Source organism: Panthera onca, chromosome X (genome assembly GCF_046562875.1).
Source record: "Panthera onca isolate mPanOnc1 chromosome X, mPanOnc1 haplotype 2, whole genome shotgun sequence".
Classification (NCBI taxonomy): domain Eukaryota; kingdom Metazoa; phylum Chordata; class Mammalia; order Carnivora; family Felidae; genus Panthera; species Panthera onca.
Genome location: NC_138357.1, coordinates 91,194,964 through 91,217,601, shown reverse-complemented (window position 1 = coordinate 91,217,601; position 22,638 = coordinate 91,194,964). Strand labels below are relative to the sequence as shown.

Here is a 22,638-nt window from a genome sequence, read left to right as displayed (position 1 = left end):
CCTGAGACCAAATGGCAAAATAAAGACCGGAGCAAAAGAGAGCCAGGCGGGATCGCGGAAAGGGTTGCGCTTTCCTGCTTTCCGAGGCGAATGCTCCCCCAACGCGCACCCAACAGTGACGGCCTGACCCACGCTTGCACGGGGGCCCACGTTCCCGACTGCCGCTGAATTGTTGGAGACCCAAACGACATTCAGTGCCAAGGCAGGGGGGGGTGGGGGGGGTGGAGGGGGGTGGGGGGGGGGGGGATGCCTGAATCTGAAAAGGAACCGAAAGAAATTGTACCAGGGAAAGGAGATGGGGATGGAAACCAAGTTCCCAGAGCATCTCTCTCTCTCTCTCTCCTCTCTCTCTCTCTCTGTCTCTGTCTCTCTGTCAACAAGCATGGAGAGTCTTTATTACTAGAATATGCAGAATCCCGTGGGAATTGCTGCATCTTTTGGGGTTTTTTCCTCCTTAACTCTTTTCTTGCCAGTCCTTCTCCCTGGCTGGATGATCTGCCTCGGCGAGGGAGGAGGATGTCCCGTCCAGAAGCCGCTGAGCGGCCGGTCTCAGGAGCCGCACTCCTCGCAGTGACAGGAGAGGATGTACCGGTAGGTGGCTGTGAGCCTCATGCCCCCGGAGCAGCGCAGCCGCAGTGCTTTTAGCTTGGAGGTCTGGGGCCGGCAGCAGTGACAGGAGGAGCGGAAGGGCTGCTTGAGGACAGTGCTGAAGGACACCAGGGGCTCCGAGCGTGACGCCTGGCTGCAGTGCCCCTCGCACCTGGCCAGAAGCACCATCTGGGGAGAGAAGGGAAATGGTTACCCTGTGGGGGGTGCCAAAACCTCAGCCTTGGCCAATTCTCCTAACACCCTTGGCCAATTCCCGCTGGATGACACCAGCGGCTCCCAGCCCCGCTTGCACATTAGAATCACCGAGCGAGGGGCGCCTGGGTGGCTCAGTCGGTTGAGCGTCCGACTCCGGCTCGGGTCATGATCTCACGGTTCGTGAGTTCGAGCCCCGCGTCGGGCTCTCTTCGGTCAGCACACAGCCCGCTTCAGATCCTCTCTTCCCCCTCTCTCTGTCCCCCCTCCTCTGTTTGCGCTCTCTTTCTCTCTTTCAAATAAAAAAAAAAAATTAGAGAGAAACAAAGAACCACCTGGCAAACTTGTTTTTAAAATGTCAGCACCCAGGTCCCATCTCGAACCAATTAAATTAAAATCCTTGGGGACAGAGCCCAAGCTGTCATGGTTTTCAAAGCTCCTCCAGTGATTCCCAAGTGCACGGAGGGTTTGGAACCACTGCATGAGGCCCATGATGGGCAAATAAAAACGTGGGGCGCCTGGGATGCTCAGTCGGTTAAGCGTCCAACTTTGGTTCAGGTCACGATCTCACAGTCGATGGGTTTGAGCCTTGCATAGGGCTCTGCGTTGACAGCTCAGAGCCTGAAGCCTGTTTCAGATTCAGATTCTGGGTCTCCCTCTCTCTCTCTGTTCCTCCCCCACTCACACTCTGTCTCTCTCTCTCTCTCAAAAATAAGTAAACATTTAAAAAAATATGTTTTGAAACAAGAGAATGAAACAGAAACAGTGTACGTTTGGGGCCCCGGAATCACATTTCTGGGCTTATATATGCCGAAGGAGCCTGAGAGTTGCACAACCCAATCTTAGAGTCATTTATGGCAAATTACCATTCTGACCATTTCCATTTCCGAAGGTAGGTTAGGGTGACAATAAAGGTTGGGCTGAAGTAACAGAGGCTGTGTGTTCTCTCTAGTGGCTCTTAACCTGGCTTTAGTAAAGAGTCTCCTTTAAGAGTCCGATGCAAACTACCAAGGTTATGCTCAGAACGATGGACACAAGCATCCAGCTCACGGGGATGGAGTGAGCTCATTTATGTCTCCCGTACATAAATCCCGGGATCCTGGCAGTGGCAGACATGGGTAGGGTAGGGTGGGGAGCTTGATTCACTAAGAATTAAAAAAGAAGGGGCACCGGGGGGGGGGGGGCGTCAGTCTGTTAAGCATCTGACTCTTGATCTTGGCCCAGGTCACGAGCTCATGGTTTGTGAGTTCGAACCCCGCATCGGGCTCTGAGCTGACAGTGGGGAGCCTGCTTAGGATTGTCTCTGTCCCTCTCTCTCTGCCCCTCCCACACTCATGCACGCTCGCTCTTTCTCTCTCAAAAATAAATAAGCATTAAAGAGAAAAGAATTAAAAGAAAGACAGGGCCTGCTCATCTTTCTCAAAGGAATCCAAGATGACTTCTGGTAACTATACACGATCAGCCCCATTATCGAAGAAGATGCTCGGATGAATCCCGCAAGAGGATACGAGTTGCTAGGAAGCGACCAGCTGGGCTTGGTGAAGTGGGGGGGGGTAGGACCTATTGATTTATTTTCTCTGAAAGATCGCAGGGGCAGAGAGGAAATGGCAGCTATAAACCGTCTCGGTTTTATGAAAGCGTTGGTGACATCCTGCCTGCCCGTTGATAGGCAAAACAGGACCTGAAATAGGTTTTGAGAGATTATGCCGTAAATCAGCAGCACACGGGCCAGTCTCTGGTGCCCACCCCATCCCTCTAATGAGAGGGATTCCAAGGTCTTCTAAATGTGCTCATCTCTAATGCGGGTCATCTCCTAGGCAGATTGAGCAATATTCAGAGATCACCTCCCCAGACGGAAGTCTTCAGAGGTCCAATTTCAGTCCAGATGAATGTAGTGAATCCGTGTCCACAGATTTAATTCAAAGGGGCACGAACATGGCAGTGCATCATACCCGAATGATGCAAATGCAGGTGAACTGAATGTAGACCTTGGATGACCATGCAATTAACACGGTCCATAAAACGACCAGGTCAGCAACGTTGGGCCATTGGTAGAAGCACTAACCTGACCGTGATTTCACTAAACGTGTTCAAGGGTCTCAAGCTCCACCTTCGGCTCTTTCGGAAGGACAAGAACTCCAGCGCTGAAAAGACCCCAAGATCACCTCCAATGGATCCCCCTCTCTCCGCAGCTGGATTTTTGCGCAAGGAGAACGCACAGACATGTGCCATAAACGTATTCAGTGGCTGCCTCCAGCCTTCAGAATAAAACCCCAGATCCTGAAAGGGTATTAAGATCCTCTGTGACCCTGATGTCACATCTTTCCAGTCTTACTTAAAACTGTTCTCATTGTCATCACCCACTCCCTGTTCTGATCAAGCCTAATCAGTTAGGAGTTCAGGGAACCGCCCTGAATTTCCCTGCCTCTTGCCTTCGCTTGTGTCTTTCGTCTCTCAGGAATGCCCTTTCCTCCTAGCTCTGCTTAATGAAATCCCGACTATCCTCCATTGCCACGTTCAGATGCCCTCTCCTCGAAGAAGACACTATGAAAGAGTTATCGGGGCCCTTGATGGTCTCGACACACACGTGCAAATCTCCCCTCTGGGAGATTTCCAGTATATAGATCCCATCACAACGCTGGAAATGCTATAAAAGGCTAGCTTTGTTTTGTGAATGTGCGTTGGAGGGGTACAGCCGGGAGCTTGGAAGGGAAGATCGAGAAACGAGTGTCGTTACGGGATGGAAGGGATAAATGTCTGCTTTTCCAGGCTTGCTCTCGGCCGTGCCTCGCCTGTTTTATGGCTTTCATGAGGATCTTCTCACCTCTTCCAGGCCAGAGCTTCTCAAACTATAATGGGCATGTCAATCAGCTGGGGATCTTGCTAAAACGCAGATTGTGACTGAGTGGTTCCGGCCGAGGCCGGAGAGCCTGCGTTTCTCGCCGGATTCTGGCTGATGTCGGTACTGCTGAACGTCCACGCTTTGAGTAGCAAAGTGGGAGAGTCTGACAGGTTCCACACTAGATGGGCCACTAGATAGCAGTCATTTAGCCAATAATAATAATGGCAGCTAACATTTACTGAGTGCTTACAACACTTACAATCTCATTTACTCCTCATAACATTCCCCTGCTGGGGTACTATTATTATCTGTAGTATTATTATAGATGAGGAAACCGAGGCTTTAGAGAGTTTAAGTAACTTGCCCAAACTCATATATCTGGTGAAAGGCAGAGCTGGAATCAAACCCGGGTCTGTCCAAAACCAACCCCCCCGGTCTAAATCATAGCAAAATGTTTCCCTGAAGCATGAGCCAGCTCCCACCCTTCTCTCATCTACTTTGACCTGATTCTGGGAGCCCTAACCCGATCAAAAGCATAGGAGTCTGCCCTTTTTCTTATGAACTTCTTGGGAGATAGCATCACCACCTCCGAGCTTATGCAGAGCTGAATGGTGAAAGTGCCCTCCTAAATAATATCTCCTCCGCTACCGAGACCCTCCCCCGGTTCCATCGTCCAGCGATTGGGGGACTTCCGGGGACTCCCAGAAATTCCTTGGATGGTACCACACCACACAGTGTCTAACTCCTTAACCCACTCACCCTTCGGTTCAACAAACCTTCACCACCTTCAAACATCAGTTCACCCGCCAAAATCCAGTTTGCGGGTCAGACGCACCCCCCTCATGCCTGGGGGACTTGGCCGTGTCTTACTAACACGGGAAGACTCTTCACTGTGCACTTAACTGCTCCTAACAAAGGGCATCCACACGACTCCTTTGTGAAATCAGCAAACGACCTCGTTTTGCCAGCAAGCCCGCACGGCAAAAGGAGAAGCTTCAACAGTTGGTTGGTGCTCATTGACCTTCTGTTGACGTCTCACAGCTCAGGAGGGTGACAGACACACATTATCTGCTTTGGGTCCAGTTTAATGTTTGCTGTCTTATGTTCCCCAGACAAGTGGCCTGATTCTGGGAAGCTAGGCGACTTCTCCAGCGGTCCCTTGGGAGCCCCCCAACCTTAGAGTCACTTGGCTCCCGCTGGATGTGGCCAGCTCCTTCTCATACCAACAGAGCTGTGGGCTCCTTCCTGTTGTCATCTGATTTCCGTGGGCTGGGGCTAAGGGGAATGCAAGGCCCTCGGGTAATAATAACATAACAGTAATGATGACGATATATAACACGTATTGAACATTTAGCAGGCTCCAGGCTCTGTGCCAAGCCCGTTATGTGCAATCTCATTCTTAACAGCCATCTCAAAAGCTAAGCCTTCCCCATTTTACAAATGAAGCACTGAAAAGGCAGAGGATAAGTCACTGGCCTGAAATCACATAGCTGTATAATGGAGGGTCAGAATGCTGAACAGAGACAGCTTCATTGCTGAGCCCTCCGTCCTAACCATGACAGTCAGCCTGTCAAGCCCCTGTCACCCTCAGCGAGTTGCTCCAGGTGGTCATGGGCAAGTTCAGGCTACATCGTGAGGGTTACAGCCTGCTGTGATTCCTGGGTCACGACCAAGGATTGCACCCAGAGACTTGCGACCAAGGATTGCACCCGGAGACTTGCCCGTACGTCTTGGGCAGTTGTGTCCTCTCCTGCTGTATACACCTATCTTCTGAGTGAGAGAAAACCCAACCACAGATGGTTTTCCTCTCTCCTTGTTGAAAGATCCTCACCGTTGCCAAAGCCACTTTCCTCGTCTGTCATGTGGAACCCCTGTGAATTCCTGGCTCAGGCCATGACTGACGAGGTGTCTTCATCAGTTTCAGAATAAAGACACAGAATAAATACTTTGCCCACAGATGGGGCGCCTGGGTGGCTCAGTCGGTTAAGCGTCCGACTCTCGATCTTGGCTCAGGTCCTGATCAGGTCTCACACTTCGTGAGTTCGAGCCCTGCATCGGGTTTTGTACCGACAGTGCAGCTCCTGCTTGGGATTCTCTCTCTCCTCTCTCTCTGCCCCTATCCTGCTCTCTCTCTCTCTCAATAACTAAATAAACCTTAAAAAAAAAAAAAAGACTTTGCACACAAAACATCCTAATGCTAAAACCGGATTTTGGCTATTTTGCCTCAGTTAAGTGAGAAACTATTTTTTTTTCTTTTTTCTTTTTCTTTTTTTGCCTTTTTTCTCAGCAGTGAACACGACATACCCCTTATTCCCTGGCACCTCCTGGAGACCCATTTCTGCCCTCCCCGGCACCCTCAATAAATGACTATTCAGCTCATCTCCAGGCACCCAGGTCAACCCCCAAAGGGTCCGTGCCCGGCTGAGGGTGTCAGCAAAATTGCAACCAGAGGAATGATGGGATCTGGTCCCCTTCACTCTGGTCACAGCTGAAACAGTTGCGAAACCTTTGCACACAGAGCATTGCCCTTCCCTCTATATGCCATTTACTTAAAAGCATTACGACGGTAAAAAATGCTGTCTTCTTTTCCCCCTGATTTTTGTGCCTCCAGTACCGGCCACGGTGCCTGTACATAGTGGGCATTCAGGATAAAATCATTCCTTAAAAAAAAACAACAAAAAAAACCCCAAAACAAGTCCTGGGGCATCTGGGTGGCTCAGTCGGTTAAGTGTCCGACTTCGGCTCAGGTCATGATCTCACCGTCTGTGAGTTCGAGCCCTGCGACGGGCTCTGTTCTGACAGCTCGGATCCTGGAACCCGCTTCAGATTCTGTGTCTCCCTCTCTCTCTGCCCCTCCCCCGCTCATTCTCTCTCTCTCTCTCTCTCTCTCTCTCTCTCTCACACACACACACACACACACACACACACACACACACACAAATAATAATAGACATTAAAAATACAAAATAAGAAAAAAAAAGAAGTCCTATCTCTCCAAGAGTTGATTCTGTGATTTTGTTATAAGTTCAATATTCCGGACTCTCCCTATGTCTTCTACCACAGTATGAGCTTCCTGGGCGGCACTGGGAGAGGGATCGTAACAGCTCCCTCCAAATCCCAAGGCGTAACCCTTGGCCTGCCAGGCCCCTTTACCTCTGGGAATTTTCCCAGGCTTTATCCCCTGAACTGTCCTTCTCCTCGGCTGCTGGGCCTGTGGCCCTTGAGTTCAGACAGCCATCTGCCCTGGTCCCAGGTCCCTGCGGGGCCACCATCTCCCAGCTCTGACTTCACAGGCCTCCCCTACCAGCTTGCCTTCCAGCCTCGGTTCCTGAAAACCCCTCCCTGGCTCGCATCCAGAACCGGCCCCGCCCTCCTCCACTCACCTGGGAAGGGAGGTCAGACAGCGGGATCTGCCTCTCTTCTGCTTTTATCCCCACTCTTAGCAGCCAGCGTGATGGCTTTCGCTTACGTTGCTTTTCGGCACGCTCCCCCCACCCCCGCCAGGTTTCCGTGCTAAACCAGAACCCCAGTGAGGTTCGTTTTCCTAATCCTTTAAGGCTATCCGAGATCCCAACCGTTATTGAGGTCTTAGTAGTGACTGAAATAGAAAAGTGAGTCTGAACACCTGTCCAGTTCATAACTTCATCATCAAGATCATAACATCGTTTCTTAACGTCTATGATATGCCCGACTCCGTGCCGCGTGCTTGGCAAACATCATCACCCATGCCCATCCATACCCCACCTTCAGATAGGCGGCATTGGTTCCAGTTTACGTGGGAACAAGTCGAGGCACCCAAGAATTACTTCACTTCTCCCAAAGTCACCCATTGGGCGCACTGTGGAGCTGGAATAGGAAACCGGCTCCCTCTCACTTCAAAGTCTGAGATGCCTCAGCTCCCTTCAAGATTCCACTAACCACTGACCTTCTGCCTGTTAGCTCTAGAGCCTTTACGCACTCAGAATTTCAGGGAAGACTGTCAGTGAACCTGCCACTCCCAGGATCCTTTGTACCCAGTCCTAGGAAGTGTCACCCCCGAAAGCTAGCAGGCACATCTTAATCTGTGGCCACACTGACCTCCCTGGTGGACCACGGTGGCCAGTCTTCTCTGCCGGACTCCATCACGGCCCTTTCCTGAACTGCTAGGCGATGGGCGCCAGGCCTCTGGAACTCAGGGCAAGGGGGATCAGATTGGCTCATGGAAGACTCCCACTATTCTTCCTATTTTCTAGAAACATTGCTGAGTAGAAATCACTATCTCCCGTGGATCCGAAGCTGAGCCTGGACTTCGAAATAGTGGCTTCTCCAGGGGCGCCTGGGTGGCTCAGTCGATTAAGCATCCGACTTCAGCTCAGGTCATGATCTCGCGGTCCGTGAGTTCGAGCCCCGCGTCGGGCTCTGTGCTGACAGCCCAGAGCCTGGAGCCTGTTTCAGATTCTGTGTCTCCCTCTCTCTCGGACCCTCCCCTGTTCATGCTCTGTCTCTCTCTGTCTCAAAAATAAATAAGCTTTAAAAAAAAATTAAAAAAAAAGTGCCTTCTCCATTCTACTTGCAATTTTCCAACGTGAAGATCCCAGCGGTTGAAAGAAATGATCTGAAACAGACACTCTCACTCTTGGACTAAACGAGGAATCTATGCTGAATACGTTTTCACGCTTTTTAATTTTTTTTTAAATTTGATTTTTGAGAGAAGGAGAGAGAGCAGGGGAGGGGCAGAGAGTGAGGGAGACACAGAATCGGAAGCAGGCTCCAGGCTCCGAGCTGTCTGCACAGAGCCCGACGCGGGGCTCGAACCCACGAACCATGAGATCATGACCTGAGTTGAAGCCGGACGCGTAACCGACTGAGCCACCCAGGCGCCCCTGAGTACTTTTTTAGGTTTTCAGTTTTCCCTACCGGTAAAATGGGATCGGTAATGCCTTCGAACATGGGTTTGCTGGCAATGATTAGATCATATATTATGAGATGCTCTCCCTCCCCTAAGCCTGGCTCGCACTCTCCCGTTCACCTGTCTTCCCAAGGCCAGACAGTGGGATAAATGTAAGTCAGGAAGTATTAACAAGCAACAGGCCAACGGTAGACATGTGTCTAGTAAATAACAGTCTTTGAACAGCATGTGGAGGGATGCTTTTCACAGACAGGAAAGATCTAGCCTGGTCTCCTCCACTGTAAAAACCCTTGGTGCCTGTTTTCTAGACACAGGCTAAAGGTTTTATCCCGAGTCTGTCAAGACGAACAGTTTCGTTAACGAGACCCATTAGAAAGAAGACCAGCCTGAGTCTGTGAGAGTCAAGAATTATAGAATATTTAAAAGTGAAAACCAAAAAAATAAAATAAAATAAAATAAAAATGAAAACCAGTTTTTGTTCCTGGACACATAGAGCAAATCTAATCCAGAAAAGGTCTGGGTGGTTCAGATTCTGCCGGGCATATTTTAAGGCCGAGAAAGAAAGGTTTATAATTACGAGCACCATTTACATAAAACTATTGTTATATCTGACATAGTTTGGGATGTTTGGAAACAGATAGTTCCCACAGAACTACAAACATTTCTGCTACTATCACAAGTTTGTGCTATTTATCGTGGCATTCTGGAAGAAACAGACGTGAACAAAGGTGGGCCAAAGTTTGTGTCTGGGAATCATGCTGCAGCACCGTGAGTGTGTGGGGCTCAAGTTCACGGCATCTCTTCTTTCAAATACTAGTGAAGGAGAAGCTAATAATTGCTGAGGCCCACAATCTTTGAGCAATCACAGTTGTAAAAACATGTCCCGACTTTTTTCCCTCAATTTGCTTTAGTTTTTTTTCCCCCTAAGAAGGGATTGCAATCTTGCAAAAATGTAAGTTTATCTGTTTACTCCTTTTTTTTTTTTTTTAGTTCTATAACTACAAATGAGAGCCAGAAAGTTTTTAAGTGGAAAGTCTCTCTATTTTCCCACAGTCCTAGATCTTATTAATATAATGGGTAAAATGATTTAACTCAAATTCTGATTCCCCCAAACTAAAACAAGCCATTATCATCGAGGTGAAATCAGAGAAGTGATGGAAATTTTAAAGGCAGACAGAAGTCATAATGTTCTTAAATGGAGGGTAGGGACATTAACTTATATGGTCTTAATTCTCGTGGTTGATATTACCCAAATTTCTTAATTATACTGGTAATTTAAAAAATACTTGCCATATGAGAATGCTTAAGCGGTTTTGGTCTCAGGACTGCAGTGAAAATCTCTGAGGTTGGGCTAAAAGGATTCCTATTTACCAAATGTGGGCACATTTCATTCATGTGACTGGGGGCAGTGACGGTCGTGACATTTTTCAGTCTGAGTCTGTTCTTCGCTACTATGTGCCTCCCTTCTGGGTGGTCCAGGTGGCCGGCCACTGTCGGTGGCCTTTGAAGCATGGTACTCCTTCTCACGCCTCGTCCCAACACTGAGACATTACCCGCACAGGTTGCCTCCACAAATGAGCATACAACCTACTCCAGACAAGAATGATTTGGATAATCCACGTAAGAATGTGAAATGATCAAATTGCCACTTATCTTTCGAAATCATCTTAACGTAAACGTGGCAGGTGGAGAAAGGTTTGGGCCCCGAGGCCGGTGAGCAGCTATGTCATCAGGCATGGCTTTGAAGAGTCCCCCTGAGAAGTACGATTTGCTGCTCAACCACATTTCTTGCCTCTGTTTCCTCTTTATTGCCAGTGAAAGTAGAAGGAGTTTTGATAACCTGTAGATTCCACTTTTTTTAAGTTTATTTATTTTGAGAGAGAGAGAGAGAGAGAACGGGAGAGGGGCAGAAAGAGAGTGAGAGGGAGCATCCCAAGCAGGCTCCGCGCTGTCAGCGCAGAGCCCGATGCGGGGCTCGAACCCACGAACCGTGAGAACATGACCTGAGCCGAGATCAAGAGTCAGATGCTTAACCGACTGAGCCACCCAGGCGCCTCTACTCTACTTTTCTTTGTCGATAAAGAACATTACTGCTCGTGAATTTCACAGCCAGGGACGAAACACACCTCTCTCCCCCGTGCTTAGCAACAATTTCCTTGGGAGAACCTTCGGGCCTTTCCTACGAACTTTGAGCAGCCTGAAAGGAGAGAAGCTGCCTGGGTGTGCACATGGTCAATTAGGCGGCTTTACTGACAAAGGTCCAAAGCATGCTGGGAAACCCGAAAAGCAGGAAAAGCACGATTCTCCCGCAAGCCCCGTGGGCCAGCCATCTAGCTCAGGTTTGGACTACGATCATGGTTCTGCAGCCCCTGACAAAGGAACACGGCTCCTCTCCCGACTCTGGGAAGTCGCACCACCTTCACCGAGCCCTTCGTCTTACCTTTGAGCTACACTTGTACAACGGGTGACTGATAGAATCAACATAGTGGTGCCTCATGCAGCGCAGAGGGTCCGAGTCGATCATGAACGAGCTGTCCGTTTTGCTGTCTGTATCTCCCATCAGCGCCAGCAGGGAGAGCATAGAAAAAGATGCAGCGAGTGCATGATTTCTCATTGTTGTAAGGAAAACTTCTCAGAAGGAACAGCAGAGGGAGGCAGAGGACTAAAGATTGGCAATGCCTTCGCCCCCTAGGATCCAGTTCCTTCCCAGCAAAGGGCACGATCTGGCCGGAGCTTTCTGGTTGTCATTGTCCTTTGTGTGTCGGAGTCGGGTCTCACTGTTTCCACTTGCAATCCACCCTCACGATATCTGCCGCACAGCTGGAATGAAAACAGAAATGGTTTTCCCCGGAAACATTTACCCAGAAAAACGAATGGAGCCCAGGAGGTATTGAGTAGAATTTTTCCATGTCATTTTGAGGAAAGAGTATGGGTTTCCAGAGTGCCATTAGCACGGGCTGTCCTTCATCCTACCAGCTCCCGCCCCATAGCTTGTGCTACGTATTTATAGCCATTGGGAGGTGGACGTAATGGTTTCAGGAAAGCACATGTTGATTTCAGTTGCCGGAGCCCCACGTTTCTAAGGAGCAAGGATAGTTTGAACTCACGGTCAAGATGAAACATGTGGTTCTGGCCCCAGCGTAACTGAATACGGGTGGTCCCATCCCCATCCCTGGCTGGTGGGGGCGGGAGGGTCTATCCAGCTTCTCAGTGAGCTCTGGTGGCCACGTCAAGCGCACAGGACTAGAAAGGAGGCAGGCCAGCCCGAATGAACACAGGCGGCGTCCCAGGGGAAAGCAGCTCAGTTTTCATTTCCTAGTCCACCCACCTAGTTTTCCCCTTCTGTGCTCTGGGCCCATCCTGTTTTCGTTTGAAGCCCCGTGCCACCCAGCATCAATGACAAAGTGCATCTGAAATACGCATCTGAAATACACATTATGCGCGCCGGCCCCCAGTGTGGTTAAAGCGACACCCGCGTTATTTGCCAAAGAGTCACACGTTTCCGCAGAGCCTCTGTAGCCTGAGCACCTGGTATAATGTGACAAAGTAAGTGGTCGTCAGAGCAAACACTTACCATTACGATGGGATCAGGGTATACCAGTTGTCCTGGAATTTGCTTTGTGCTTTTTTTTTTTTTAATATATATATTTCTTTAAGGTTTATTTATTATTGAGAAACAGAGAGAGACAGAGCACGAGCAGGGGAGGGGCAGAGAGAGAGGGAGACACAGAATGTGAAGCAGGCTCCAGGCTCCGAGCTGTCAGCACAGAGTCTGACGCGGGGCTCGAGCTCACAAACCGCGAGATCATGACCTGAGCCCGAGCCGGAGGCTTAATCGACTGAGCCACCCAGGCGCCCCAAAACTTGCTTTGTTCTTTTAACTATGTACTTCTTGGGCAAGGGACTGAGGTCCTGAGATCTCCCCATTTCACCTCACTAGCCCCCCTCCACATGGCCAACATGGGTGCTTTTTATCCCACCAGATGACAGAGCATCAAAAATATTTGCAAACTTTTAGGAAAACTAGGGGGACCTGTCGTTACATCCCAAACAAAAGGAACATGATAATAAAAGCTTCAGACAAACTTTCAAAAGGTATTTCAGATAAGAGTTTGATTATTTTGTTCATGGTACAACATTTTTTTTAACTTCCTACTTATGGCCAGTCCAAATAAACAGGGCAAAGTAATGATAAGATCCAGATAAGAACTTCAAGTCCCTGTAAGTCAATTCATTTCGCTCCAATAGAATGGCCCCAGACCCACTTAGCCTCAGTTAGCTCTCTTGTGAGTGGGGGGGTGGGGGATCCCAGGCTGAAAAGTGTATGTGACAAAGGGCCGTTTCAGAGAACAGCATCCCTGGTGATGGCATAATCTCATCGCGAGTGTTTCTGGGAAATCCTATAAATGGCAGGACGGGCAGGGACCAGTAATGAGGAGACCCACCTGGGCTGGAGCACTGCCATTGATTAGCTGGGAGACCTTGCACAGGGCATTTCAACTGGTCTGGCCTCAGTTTCCCCATCTGTAGAGTAGGAGAGTTGGAAAAGATGGCGCCTACCGTCCCCTCTTGTTCTAAAACGGCCCCGCCTGTTACGCACGGATTCAGTCACCACTATCTCCAAATGTAGAAGACAGTCCTAAAGGTAAGACCATATCTTCACACGACTTTGCACCACTTTCTTTTATGAGCTTGCTAATGGCAACATCTCATGAAAACTGATCAACCTGGGGTGCCTGGGTGGCTCAGTCGGTTAAGCGTCCCACTCTTGGTTTTGGCTCAGGTCATGATCTGGCGGTTTCGTGAGTTCAAGCCCTGCGCTGGCAGCACAGAGCTTCCTCGGGATTCTCTGTCTCCCTCTCTCTCTGCCCCTCCCCACTAGCGCTGTCTCTGCCTCTCTCAAAATAAATACATAAGCTTTAAAAAATTTATTTTTATTTATTTATTTAAAAAAATTTTTTTAAGGTTTATTTATTTTTGAGAGACAGAGAGAAACAGAGTACAAGTGAGGGAGGGGCAGAGAAAGAGGGAGGCACAGAATCTGAAGCAGGCTCCAGGCTCCGAGCCGTCAGCACAGAGCCCGACGCAGGGCTCGAACTCATGAACCGTGAGATCATGACCTGATCTAAAGTCGGTCGCTCAACCAACTGAGCCACCCAGGCGCCCCCCCCAACAATTTTTTTATTTTTAAAAAATTGGTCAAACCTGACCCTAAAGCTCCAAACTGGCAAAGAATGACAAAGAGCATTTTTTTTTGTTTTGTTTTCTTTTCGGCCGCACATCACACTGAAACTCACCAAGATTTCACCTCAAAGAGCCAGAGCTTTCTAGGGTTCAACGTTCAGAAGCTGCAGCATTACTGACCATTTCCTGAGTTTCAATATGACTATGTTATCCCAAGTGGTTATCTGTCTCTTTGAAGCCTTAATTAGTCTCAGAAAAGGAATTTATGGATTTCTCCTTTTACCGCTCCAGCCCTACAGGTATTTCTCCCCAGGAATCGGCGGTGAAGGGGTGAAGGGAAAGGCAGACATTCCGGTCCTGGCCCTCCCTCCCCACTTCCAGTCACTTCTCTTCAGAGCCGATGGCCGGCAGGGTTGGTTAAATGAACAAAGCAAAATGAAAGAAAAACCCATAGCTTGATGGCAAACAAAACAAAGAAACAAACAAACAAAAAAAACAAGCAAACAACATCCAATAACAAGACCCTATATATGTGAATGTTGAGACCCAGCTAGTCCATTTCTGAGAATTACCCTCCGTGTGAGATCACACAAGCATATGGCTATTCACTCCAACATTGGTTGTCATGGCATAAAGTTGGACACTGCACAAAATACCCATCACCAAGGGACTGGCTAAATATATTATACAGCATTCACACAATGGAATACTATGCAACTGTATAAAGAAGGATGCAGTGACTCTACTAATTTGTGTGTGATAAGAACATATATTTGTGTTCATTTATATTGGCACAGAGTCGCTCTGGCAGGGTAGTCAAGAAGTTCTACGATGAGCTATTTGCGACAGCGGGAGGATAGGCATGGGAGGAAGACTTTTCACTGTATACAGACATCTATTTTCTTTGTGCATTTCCGAACTTGTAAATGTATTGCCCATCCAAAATTTCATTCAAAAAAATTACACTTTGTCTTTTCAAAACTTGGCTTAAAAATAGCAATTAAGTTAATGGATGCTTATGATTTGTGCCAGTTTGAGTGTTTTCATAGTATTATATTTTTATCTCTTATAAATATTGGAAGACGTGTTAGTCTCTTTTTTAATTTTTTTTTTTTAATTTGAGAGAGAGAGAGAGAGAGAGAGACCACCAGTGGGGGAGGGGGCAGAAGGAGAGAGAGAGAGAGAGAGAGAGAGAGAGAGAATCTCAAGCAGGCTCAGCATGGAACCTGATACAGGGCTGGATCCCAGGACCCCGGGATCACGACCTGAGCCGAAATCAAGAGTGGGACGCTCAGCTGCTCAACCGACTGAGCCGCGTAGGGGCTAGTCTCGTTTCTTAGTCAAACATTGTTCCTGGTGGATCATTCGGTTCTTAAGCACTACTGCCACCTAGTAGCAACATCCTGAATTGCAAGCACAGTTGAATTTTTTTTTTTTTTCCTAAAAAGTAAAGATACTTTTTGCAAAAGTATTTTGCCAACGAATGTTGGGAAGCATATAACGGCAAAGAGATAGTTAATGTCACACAAAATGTAACTTTATTATCTGATTTTCTCGTTGAAGATAAGCTGAACCCAGAAGTGGTAATAAAGATAAAGTATAAAAGCATGACAGGGAAAATGTTACTTTACTGCTGATAAGAAATACATTTTTCATTTCCACACACTCACAAAGCATGGTACTTTTTGTTCAGTTTTCATGTTAAACTCCGAAACAAGAATCCAAGCAGCAATGTACATATGCCACAGAACTCACAGAGCTCTCAAAATATAAAGGTCAGATTCTTGCAACTTAACATTGGGATTTTTGCCTGAAGTGCTCAAATCGAATGAACCGCCACCGTCGTGTGGAAGAAGAAGTAAACCTCACGCTCAAACAAAGAGCAATGTTAAATCAAGTTGTCCTAACGCCGTGTTGGTGGCGGGTGCATAGGGGAGAAGCGCACAGGGTCAGGGGAAGCATTCACGAAGAGGAACACGAAAATGAGGGAAATTCACATCACTCGAGAGCCCTGATTTACCGCCGTAAATTGCTTAGCGGCAATTGATGTCTGTCTTGAAGGAGCTCCTGTCACTTTTCCCAAAGTTAAATTAATTCCAATTTGCTTTCTTTCTTTTCTTTCTTTCTTTCTTTCTTTTTTTAAGCCACATAGCATCAAAAATCAAATGCTGCCCATCGAGACTGAGAACCTCGGCCTGGCCAGCGATGGATTGAATGAGAAAGCGACTCTCTTGCTGAACTCAGGAGCTCCAGGGCCGCCCCGTGCGCTGGGTACGGTCTCTGAGACACGGACTTGGCCGACGTACAGAGCCCACATTCTCATCCCTCCGATGTAGAGCCTCTGCCGGCAGGAGAGGCACGTAGGCCCGCGTGCCCGACTTTGGAGCTACCCTCCAAACGATACCAGTGGAAAAGAACAACTGGTGCCCAGATTTCCCCACCTGTCATCCTCGGGGAAATAATATAGCAGAGCTTACAGCGGGCCCAGCCTCCTGGGTGAGAGATGGTGTTGTGTCCACAGATCAGCTCACTCTTGGGCTGACCTTCTGCCTGGCAGAGGCCGGACTGCTGGTTTCACACAAGTTATTCCGGCAACAGGCTAAGACGAGCGGCCTGTGCCAAGAATGGCCTTATTCTTGCCCCGCTTGCCAGGCGAGAGAGGACAGTGCTTGGGTATCCATATTCCCACCCGGAGGCTGTTTTCAGTATTAATAGATGCAAGTAATGCCTCCTGTGGCTCCTTTCTTTTCTTTTCTTTTTTTTAATTTTTTAAAATATTTTTTACTTATTTTTGAGAGAGAGAAAGAGACAGAGCACGAGTGGGAGAGGGGCAGGCAGAGAGGGAGACACAGAATCCGCAGCAGGCTCCAGGCTCTGAGCTGTCAGCACAGAGCCCCACGCAGGGCTCAAACCCATGAACCGTGAGACCGTGACCTGAGCCAAAGTCGGATGCTTAACCGGCTGAGCCATCCAGGCGCCCCTCCTGTGGCTTCTTTGTACAAATATGTATTTAACACACATTCGTTAAGCACCTACGATGTGTCTCCTTTTGCTCTAGCAGATAACAGTTAAGGGTCGGGGGGGGGGAAAATAGGGCCTATTCTGGTGCCTTCTTCCAGCTCACTGCATCTACGAGCAAAGAGGCTTGGCCTGTTGTTTCCTGGGTAATTTTTTGGACACAAGGATCAACTCTCTTAACATCTAATTCATATCTAACACGCATTGCATCATTTCTAAGAAGATTAAGTTAAACAGATAGAACATCATGACTTCGGAATGGCGTCAGTGTAACAGACAGAATGATTTGATATTTCCTATCATTTAAAACAACCCTGGCGCCAGGGTGGCTCAGTCGGTGGAGCATCCGACTTTGGCTCCGGTCATGATCTCGCGGTTCGTGAGTTCGAGCCCCATTTAGGGCTCTGTGCTGACAGCTCAGAGCCCAGAACCTGCTTCGGGTTCTGTGTCTCCCTCTCTCTCTGCCCACCCCCCCCACCCCCCACTCATGTTCTCTCCCTGTCTCTCAAAACTAAATAAAAACATTTAAAAAAATTTAAACAAGCCTCTCAGGCACAAGTAAGGGTAAACATGGCAGAACACACAGCCTCTCTCAAAGGAACGGCCAGAAAGAAAAAGAGAAGACTGAAGTGTGGAAGAAAGCTTGCCTTGAGAGAACGCATCACACCTAGGCTTTTCGAAAAAGAAAGAATTCAGAGAGTGTGAAGTGCTAAGTAACTCCTTTTCAGGAACTCCAAGAATTCCAATTGGATCTAGTCAACTAGATGCCTTGGAGAATAAGTCAGATGCCTCTTCCCAAGGCACTTAATTTATAAACTGTAAACAGCATGTTGGATTTTATAAAGCATGCCATGCGCTCAACGAATGGTTTTTGATATTATTCCCATCTGGCGGCACATCAGTAAGCAGCCAAGCAGTCAAGCCCGGGCTGACCCGGGGGCAGCGGTACTGAGGCTGGGCAACCACAAGGTCACTGGGGAGGGTGTGGCTCGCGCCCTTGTCATCTCCCCGTGTCTATTCTCCGATGGGGGGGGGGGGGGCGGGGCGCGTGGGGTGTGAGGCCACGCCTGCCTCCACGGTGCACCTTGGGAGAGAGACGGCAACTTCTTTGCAAGTCGACCTGAGTCTTCCGGTCTGGGATGGGACTCTGTGTTCTCACAACCTGCATTCCTAGCCACGCATGGCCAAAGGCAGCAGTGGCAGTGATGGAGAGAGGAGTGGTGGGACAAGCAAGGCGCGGGGGGAGGACCACAGCCTGGGAAAAAGGCAGTAAATCACGATCCCGGAAGAACGAAGGGTGCAAAAAAGAAGGACTGGGAATAGAAGTGATTTCTGAGGATGAGTCAAGTGTCAAGTGTGTGTGTGTGTCCTTGGATTAAATAGTTTTACTGTCTGGGGAGGGACTGGTGTGGGAGGACTTGACCTTGAGACTTGACTGAAACTTAAAAATCCTGATTTTCGGGACCTCCAGAGGAGCCTCTCGTTAGTCAACCTCCCGCTTACCTACAGCTTTCAATTCTTCTTCCCCAAACCCACTGCCAGCCTGGGTTCAGTGTCCCATGCCCCAGTGTTCTGCACTCATTTGTTAGAAATATTAGATAATTATTCCACTGCATTCTGAAACCAGAAGAGCATTTTTAGAATTTTTTTTAAAAGATCATTTTTGTGTGTGAAAGAGAGAGAGAGAGAGAGAGAGAAAAACAGCATGAGTGGGGGAGGGGCAGAGAGAGAAGGGGACAGAGGATCCCAAGCAGGCTCTGTGCTGACAGAAGCGTGCCCGACATAGGGCTCGAACTCGCGAACTGCAAGATCATGACCTGAGCCAAAGTCAGACGCTCAACTGACTGGGCCACCCAGGCGCCCCTGAAACCAGAAACCCTTCCCCTCACTGGCTGTGTGATCCCGAGCAAGTCCCTTGCCTTCTCTGGGACACAGTTTTCTCATGTACAAAATGAACGGACTGCTCTAGATGTTGGTGGGGTTTTATCCATTTCCAACATCCTCCAACTCTATCCTACCTTCTCAGAGTACAGCAAGTGCTTTGGGGCTTCATTTTCCCCGAAGCAATACTACAGTAAGAAAGGGTTCCTTTCTTACTCCAGAAGTTAATGATTGCAGAAAAGTCCAAACAAGTTGTAACGTGGGGCCTGAAGCAAAACCAAAGGTCAAGCCATAAGAATTTGCCCTTTTGATGAGACCATATTGGTGGCCTGAAATAAAAATAGCCCTAAATAACCAATTGACTCAGTCCCTGAATGTACCAACTATAGTTATAAATTAGTGATATGCTGTTCATAGTAAGAAGTGGTTGGCGAGGATATGTAACCAGTCCCCATGTCTCTTAGACTTGTCTTAAAATTTGCAGTGTTTCTTTCCAGTCTCCACCAAATGGGGAGAGGAGAAACACTGATGGCAGCCAATCATGGAAGAAATGGTGGATTTCTTTCTTTTGATGATGGTGATATAAACTGAGTTCAACCCTCCTGCACTTTTCCTACGAATGACCTTATTCCTAAACCGAGGTTGAGCCCCAGATCGGCATCCCCTGGTGGGGCCATCTGAGATACTCTGGTTCGGGATAGAAGAGGAAGATTAGTTAGAAGGGTCGTCTTCTTGGTGGATGCAAAATGAATAAGGTCCTAGCGGTCAAGAGCAAGGCACTCTGCTTGGTAAAGCATCCATAGAACCTTTATGCTAGTGGAGGTACATTCCTGAAGCCCCGGGTGGGGACTCGGATCTAAAAGAGTTGCCTGTTGGTGATGGCTCTTGGATCCAGTGCTGGGCTTCTGTGGGCTTCTATAGTTTCTATGAAAAGACCCATTCTGAGTTCTTAATGGTTGATATAACTAACCGACTTTTAGAGTACAAAACCTTGCATAAATTGGAAGTGATGACGTCTGATTACCCGTGTGTGTCAAAAAGCACGATCTGGTTGAAGTCTTTTCCTCGGGGGGTTTGGATTATTTCTGTAAATCTACCACTCCACTGAAAGCTGTGGCTGATACGGTGACGAGCTGTCATAAAATGCTTAGGGGTGGCCTTTCCACGGTGCCACGAATCAACGACCGCCCTAAACATGGAGCCCCTTTCCATCCTTCCATCAACAGGGCGTGAAAACAGGGAGAGCAGAGCGGAAGCCATAAGAGAAGCAACAGAAGAGAAAGAAGAAGGATTTTCTTTTCTTTTTTTTTTTTTTTATGTTCAAAATCTGCCACTGCTCTTTCAACGATTGCAAATAGCCCAATTTCAGAGAGGGAAGATTCCCTACATTTTACCCACTCTTTCTTCCCCTGAAGGGGGTTTCCCATGAGGGGTGAGAGTTTTGAGATACCCAACCCAGGGGACTCAGTCCTGCCAGAGCATGAAGGTCTGCTCTCCCTACGGGAAAGAAAAGGTGACCAGGTGTTCTGGGGACCCTAGTGCCGGTGCAATTCGATACTTGCTCGGCCGCTGGACTGCTGGCTTTGGTGTGGCCTTAGGAGAAGAGAGGTGACCAATGTTAGCTCAGGGTACAGGCTTCCTTTTGCCCTGGAGCCAAATGAGTATGTTGGCTTTTCTTCAAAGTATCCAGCAAAGTGTTTCCAAAGCTGCGTTTGAATCTCCTCACCCGCAACAACGATTTGGAATGATGGGTAGTGATCTCACCTAACAGCTGTAGAGCCCTTAGTTAGAAATGGGGCATAAACAATGGGACAAACTCGCTCTTCCCAGTCTCCATTCAAATGGCCTTTTCTGCCCAACGGTGGGATTTGAATACCGAATTCAATCCTCTTGTAATCCATGCAGACTTCCGTCAAAGGGGCAAGGTGAAAATACAAACACGCCGGGGTACATTTTCCTCCCATATTGCTAAGAATTCTGAACTCATTGGGCTGTGGGTTTTCCCATTGTATTTTTGCTTTGCGTAAACTCTGCACACTTACGGCTAGCCATGGCATTTGATTGTCAGTCCGCCTTGAACAATTCCATTCTGCTGCCTTTGGATTTCCAACCTCAAAAGAAAAATCTAAATTCCGAAAAGGAGTAATTTCCCATAGTTTGAAGGAAAGAAAAAAAAATCACAGAAATGTATCAAGTCCTAAAATATCGCCTTGTGCTTTAAAAAATCGGACTTTGATTTTTCACGTCCATTTTAGGCACGTATGTGCCTACATTTCACTGAGAGCTGAGGATGGGGATATTTTTTCACTCGAAGAGTTGACCTCCTTTTCTAATGCCAAGTAAAGAAGGCAACCTCAGAGTTCAAACCCCTCTTCCTGGGGGGGGGGGGGGGCGGGGGAGTAGGTGAAACTGAAGGAAGCTTCCTTTTCTGAAATGGTGCCATTTGAAAATGTGGGGTGGCAGATTTTGAACATCAAAAATAATCCTTCCTCCTTCTCTTTTGTTGCTTCTCCCGTGACCGGCTCCCTCCCTGCTTTTATTCCCTATTGATGGCAGGACGGAAGGGGACGCCCTGTTTAGGGCTATTGTGACATTCTGACAGTTCATCAACTTTTGTGAATGTATTAACCTGTTGCCCTTTCATTTTTAAAGGATACTGCAATTGGTTGGATCACAGTTTGAAAGGAAAAACTGGGCTTGAGCCAGGCCTTGGAAGAGAGAAAATTGTCTGAAAAATTCTTAGCTTTTGCAGAAAAACAAAAAGAGAAACACATCCACTGCAAACCTTCTAGAAACCAGTTTAAAGCTACCAGTCAGCGTTCATGTGCAGATTTTGACATGAGGGCGAAACGGACCCCAATTGGATGAATTCCTGATTCTAAGCACTGGGGATATATTGTCGACTGAAGTTACCCATTCTTTGAATTTTCTGAGTCAGCACTCTTTCTAACAAGAAAGCGGTTGTTCCAGACTGTGAACCCCATCCAGGGTGTTACATTCTGACGACTGAAAATGGGTCTAGGGGGTGTAACTCTCAGCCATCGGCACAATCGTCCTCAGAAACTCAAACGTGGGGTGTTTGTGTGTGTGTGTGTGTGTGAATTTGCAGCATGCAACCTGAACAGCCGAGCCAGCACTCATTTCTATACCAGCCTCTCCCGCCGCGTTGCACACGCTTGGGGGTTTCGGAAGGATTCCCCACCCTTTGTCTTCTGCCCGAATCAAACACAGAAGTTCATGGTTGCTGATCTGACTGGTGAGGAGTGGGTACTACCAGCTGGAACGTTGCCACTGGCAGGGGCAGACAGGAAAATAGAAATGCTCTTAATGTCCTCCCAAAGAAAACCTTTGATGGACAAAAGAGCGGTTGTATTTTTACCCTCTCCCTTCATGCTGCCAGGCGTCTTTAAATAGATCCTCTAGCCTAGGGACTTGTATGGAATAATTCATATTAAAACCCAAGAAGTGGCAGAGGAGGGTTCTTTCTTCTCTTTCTTTCCTCCCCCCCCCCCCACCCCCCACCCCTTGTCAAGCGAACAGGAAAAGACTCATTTTCATTCAGCTGTGTTAAATTTCTCCTTTTGGGTCTTTTAATGAACTTGAGCTAATTCAGAAAAGACTACGAAAACCCCCAGGAAAAGAAAAGGAATAGGAAGCTGCATCGTCGATTGCTCTTGGATACCTTTTGGTCCCAAAGACATTAGCAGCATCTTTCAAGGATGCTTTTAAACCCATCTTTGAAGGGTTTGCATGAGGCTCTTAAATGGGGATGCCTAATTGAGAAGCCCAGTGCCTTCCATTGGCAACTCATAAACCAAACGGTTGTTCTGCTGGTAGGAGAGAGAGAGAAAAAAAAAGGAAGGAAGGAAAGAAGGAAGGAAGGAAGGAAGGAAGGAAGGAAGGAAGGAAGGGAGGGAGAAAAAGTCCTCCCCATCTCCTCGGCCCCATGCATTTTTAGTTCAGCTCCGGCTAGGATCCATTTTTTCCCTCTCCCTTTCGCCCAATTGGGTTTCCAAAAGACAGT

General features: G+C 48.0%; 1 protein-coding gene across 3 annotated transcripts in view; it reads right to left on the bottom strand.

Annotated features, from left to right (window-relative positions):
* Window positions 1–367: 367 nt before the first annotated feature.
* Window positions 368–22,638, bottom strand: part of NDP (norrin cystine knot growth factor NDP) — a 51,994-nt gene continuing 29,723 nt past the window's right edge. For all 3 annotated transcript variants that reach the window (XM_081792406.1, XM_081792405.1, XM_081792404.1), the window contains exons 2-3: window positions 10,972–11,351; window positions 368–777 (exon numbers count right to left, since the gene is read on the bottom strand). In XM_081792406.1, coding sequence (XP_081648532.1) covers window positions 550–777; window positions 10,972–11,145 — 402 coding nt within the window. In that variant the 5' untranslated portion in view covers window positions 11,146–11,351 and the 3' untranslated portion in view covers window positions 368–549. The remainder of the gene's footprint in view (window positions 778–10,971; window positions 11,352–22,638) is intronic.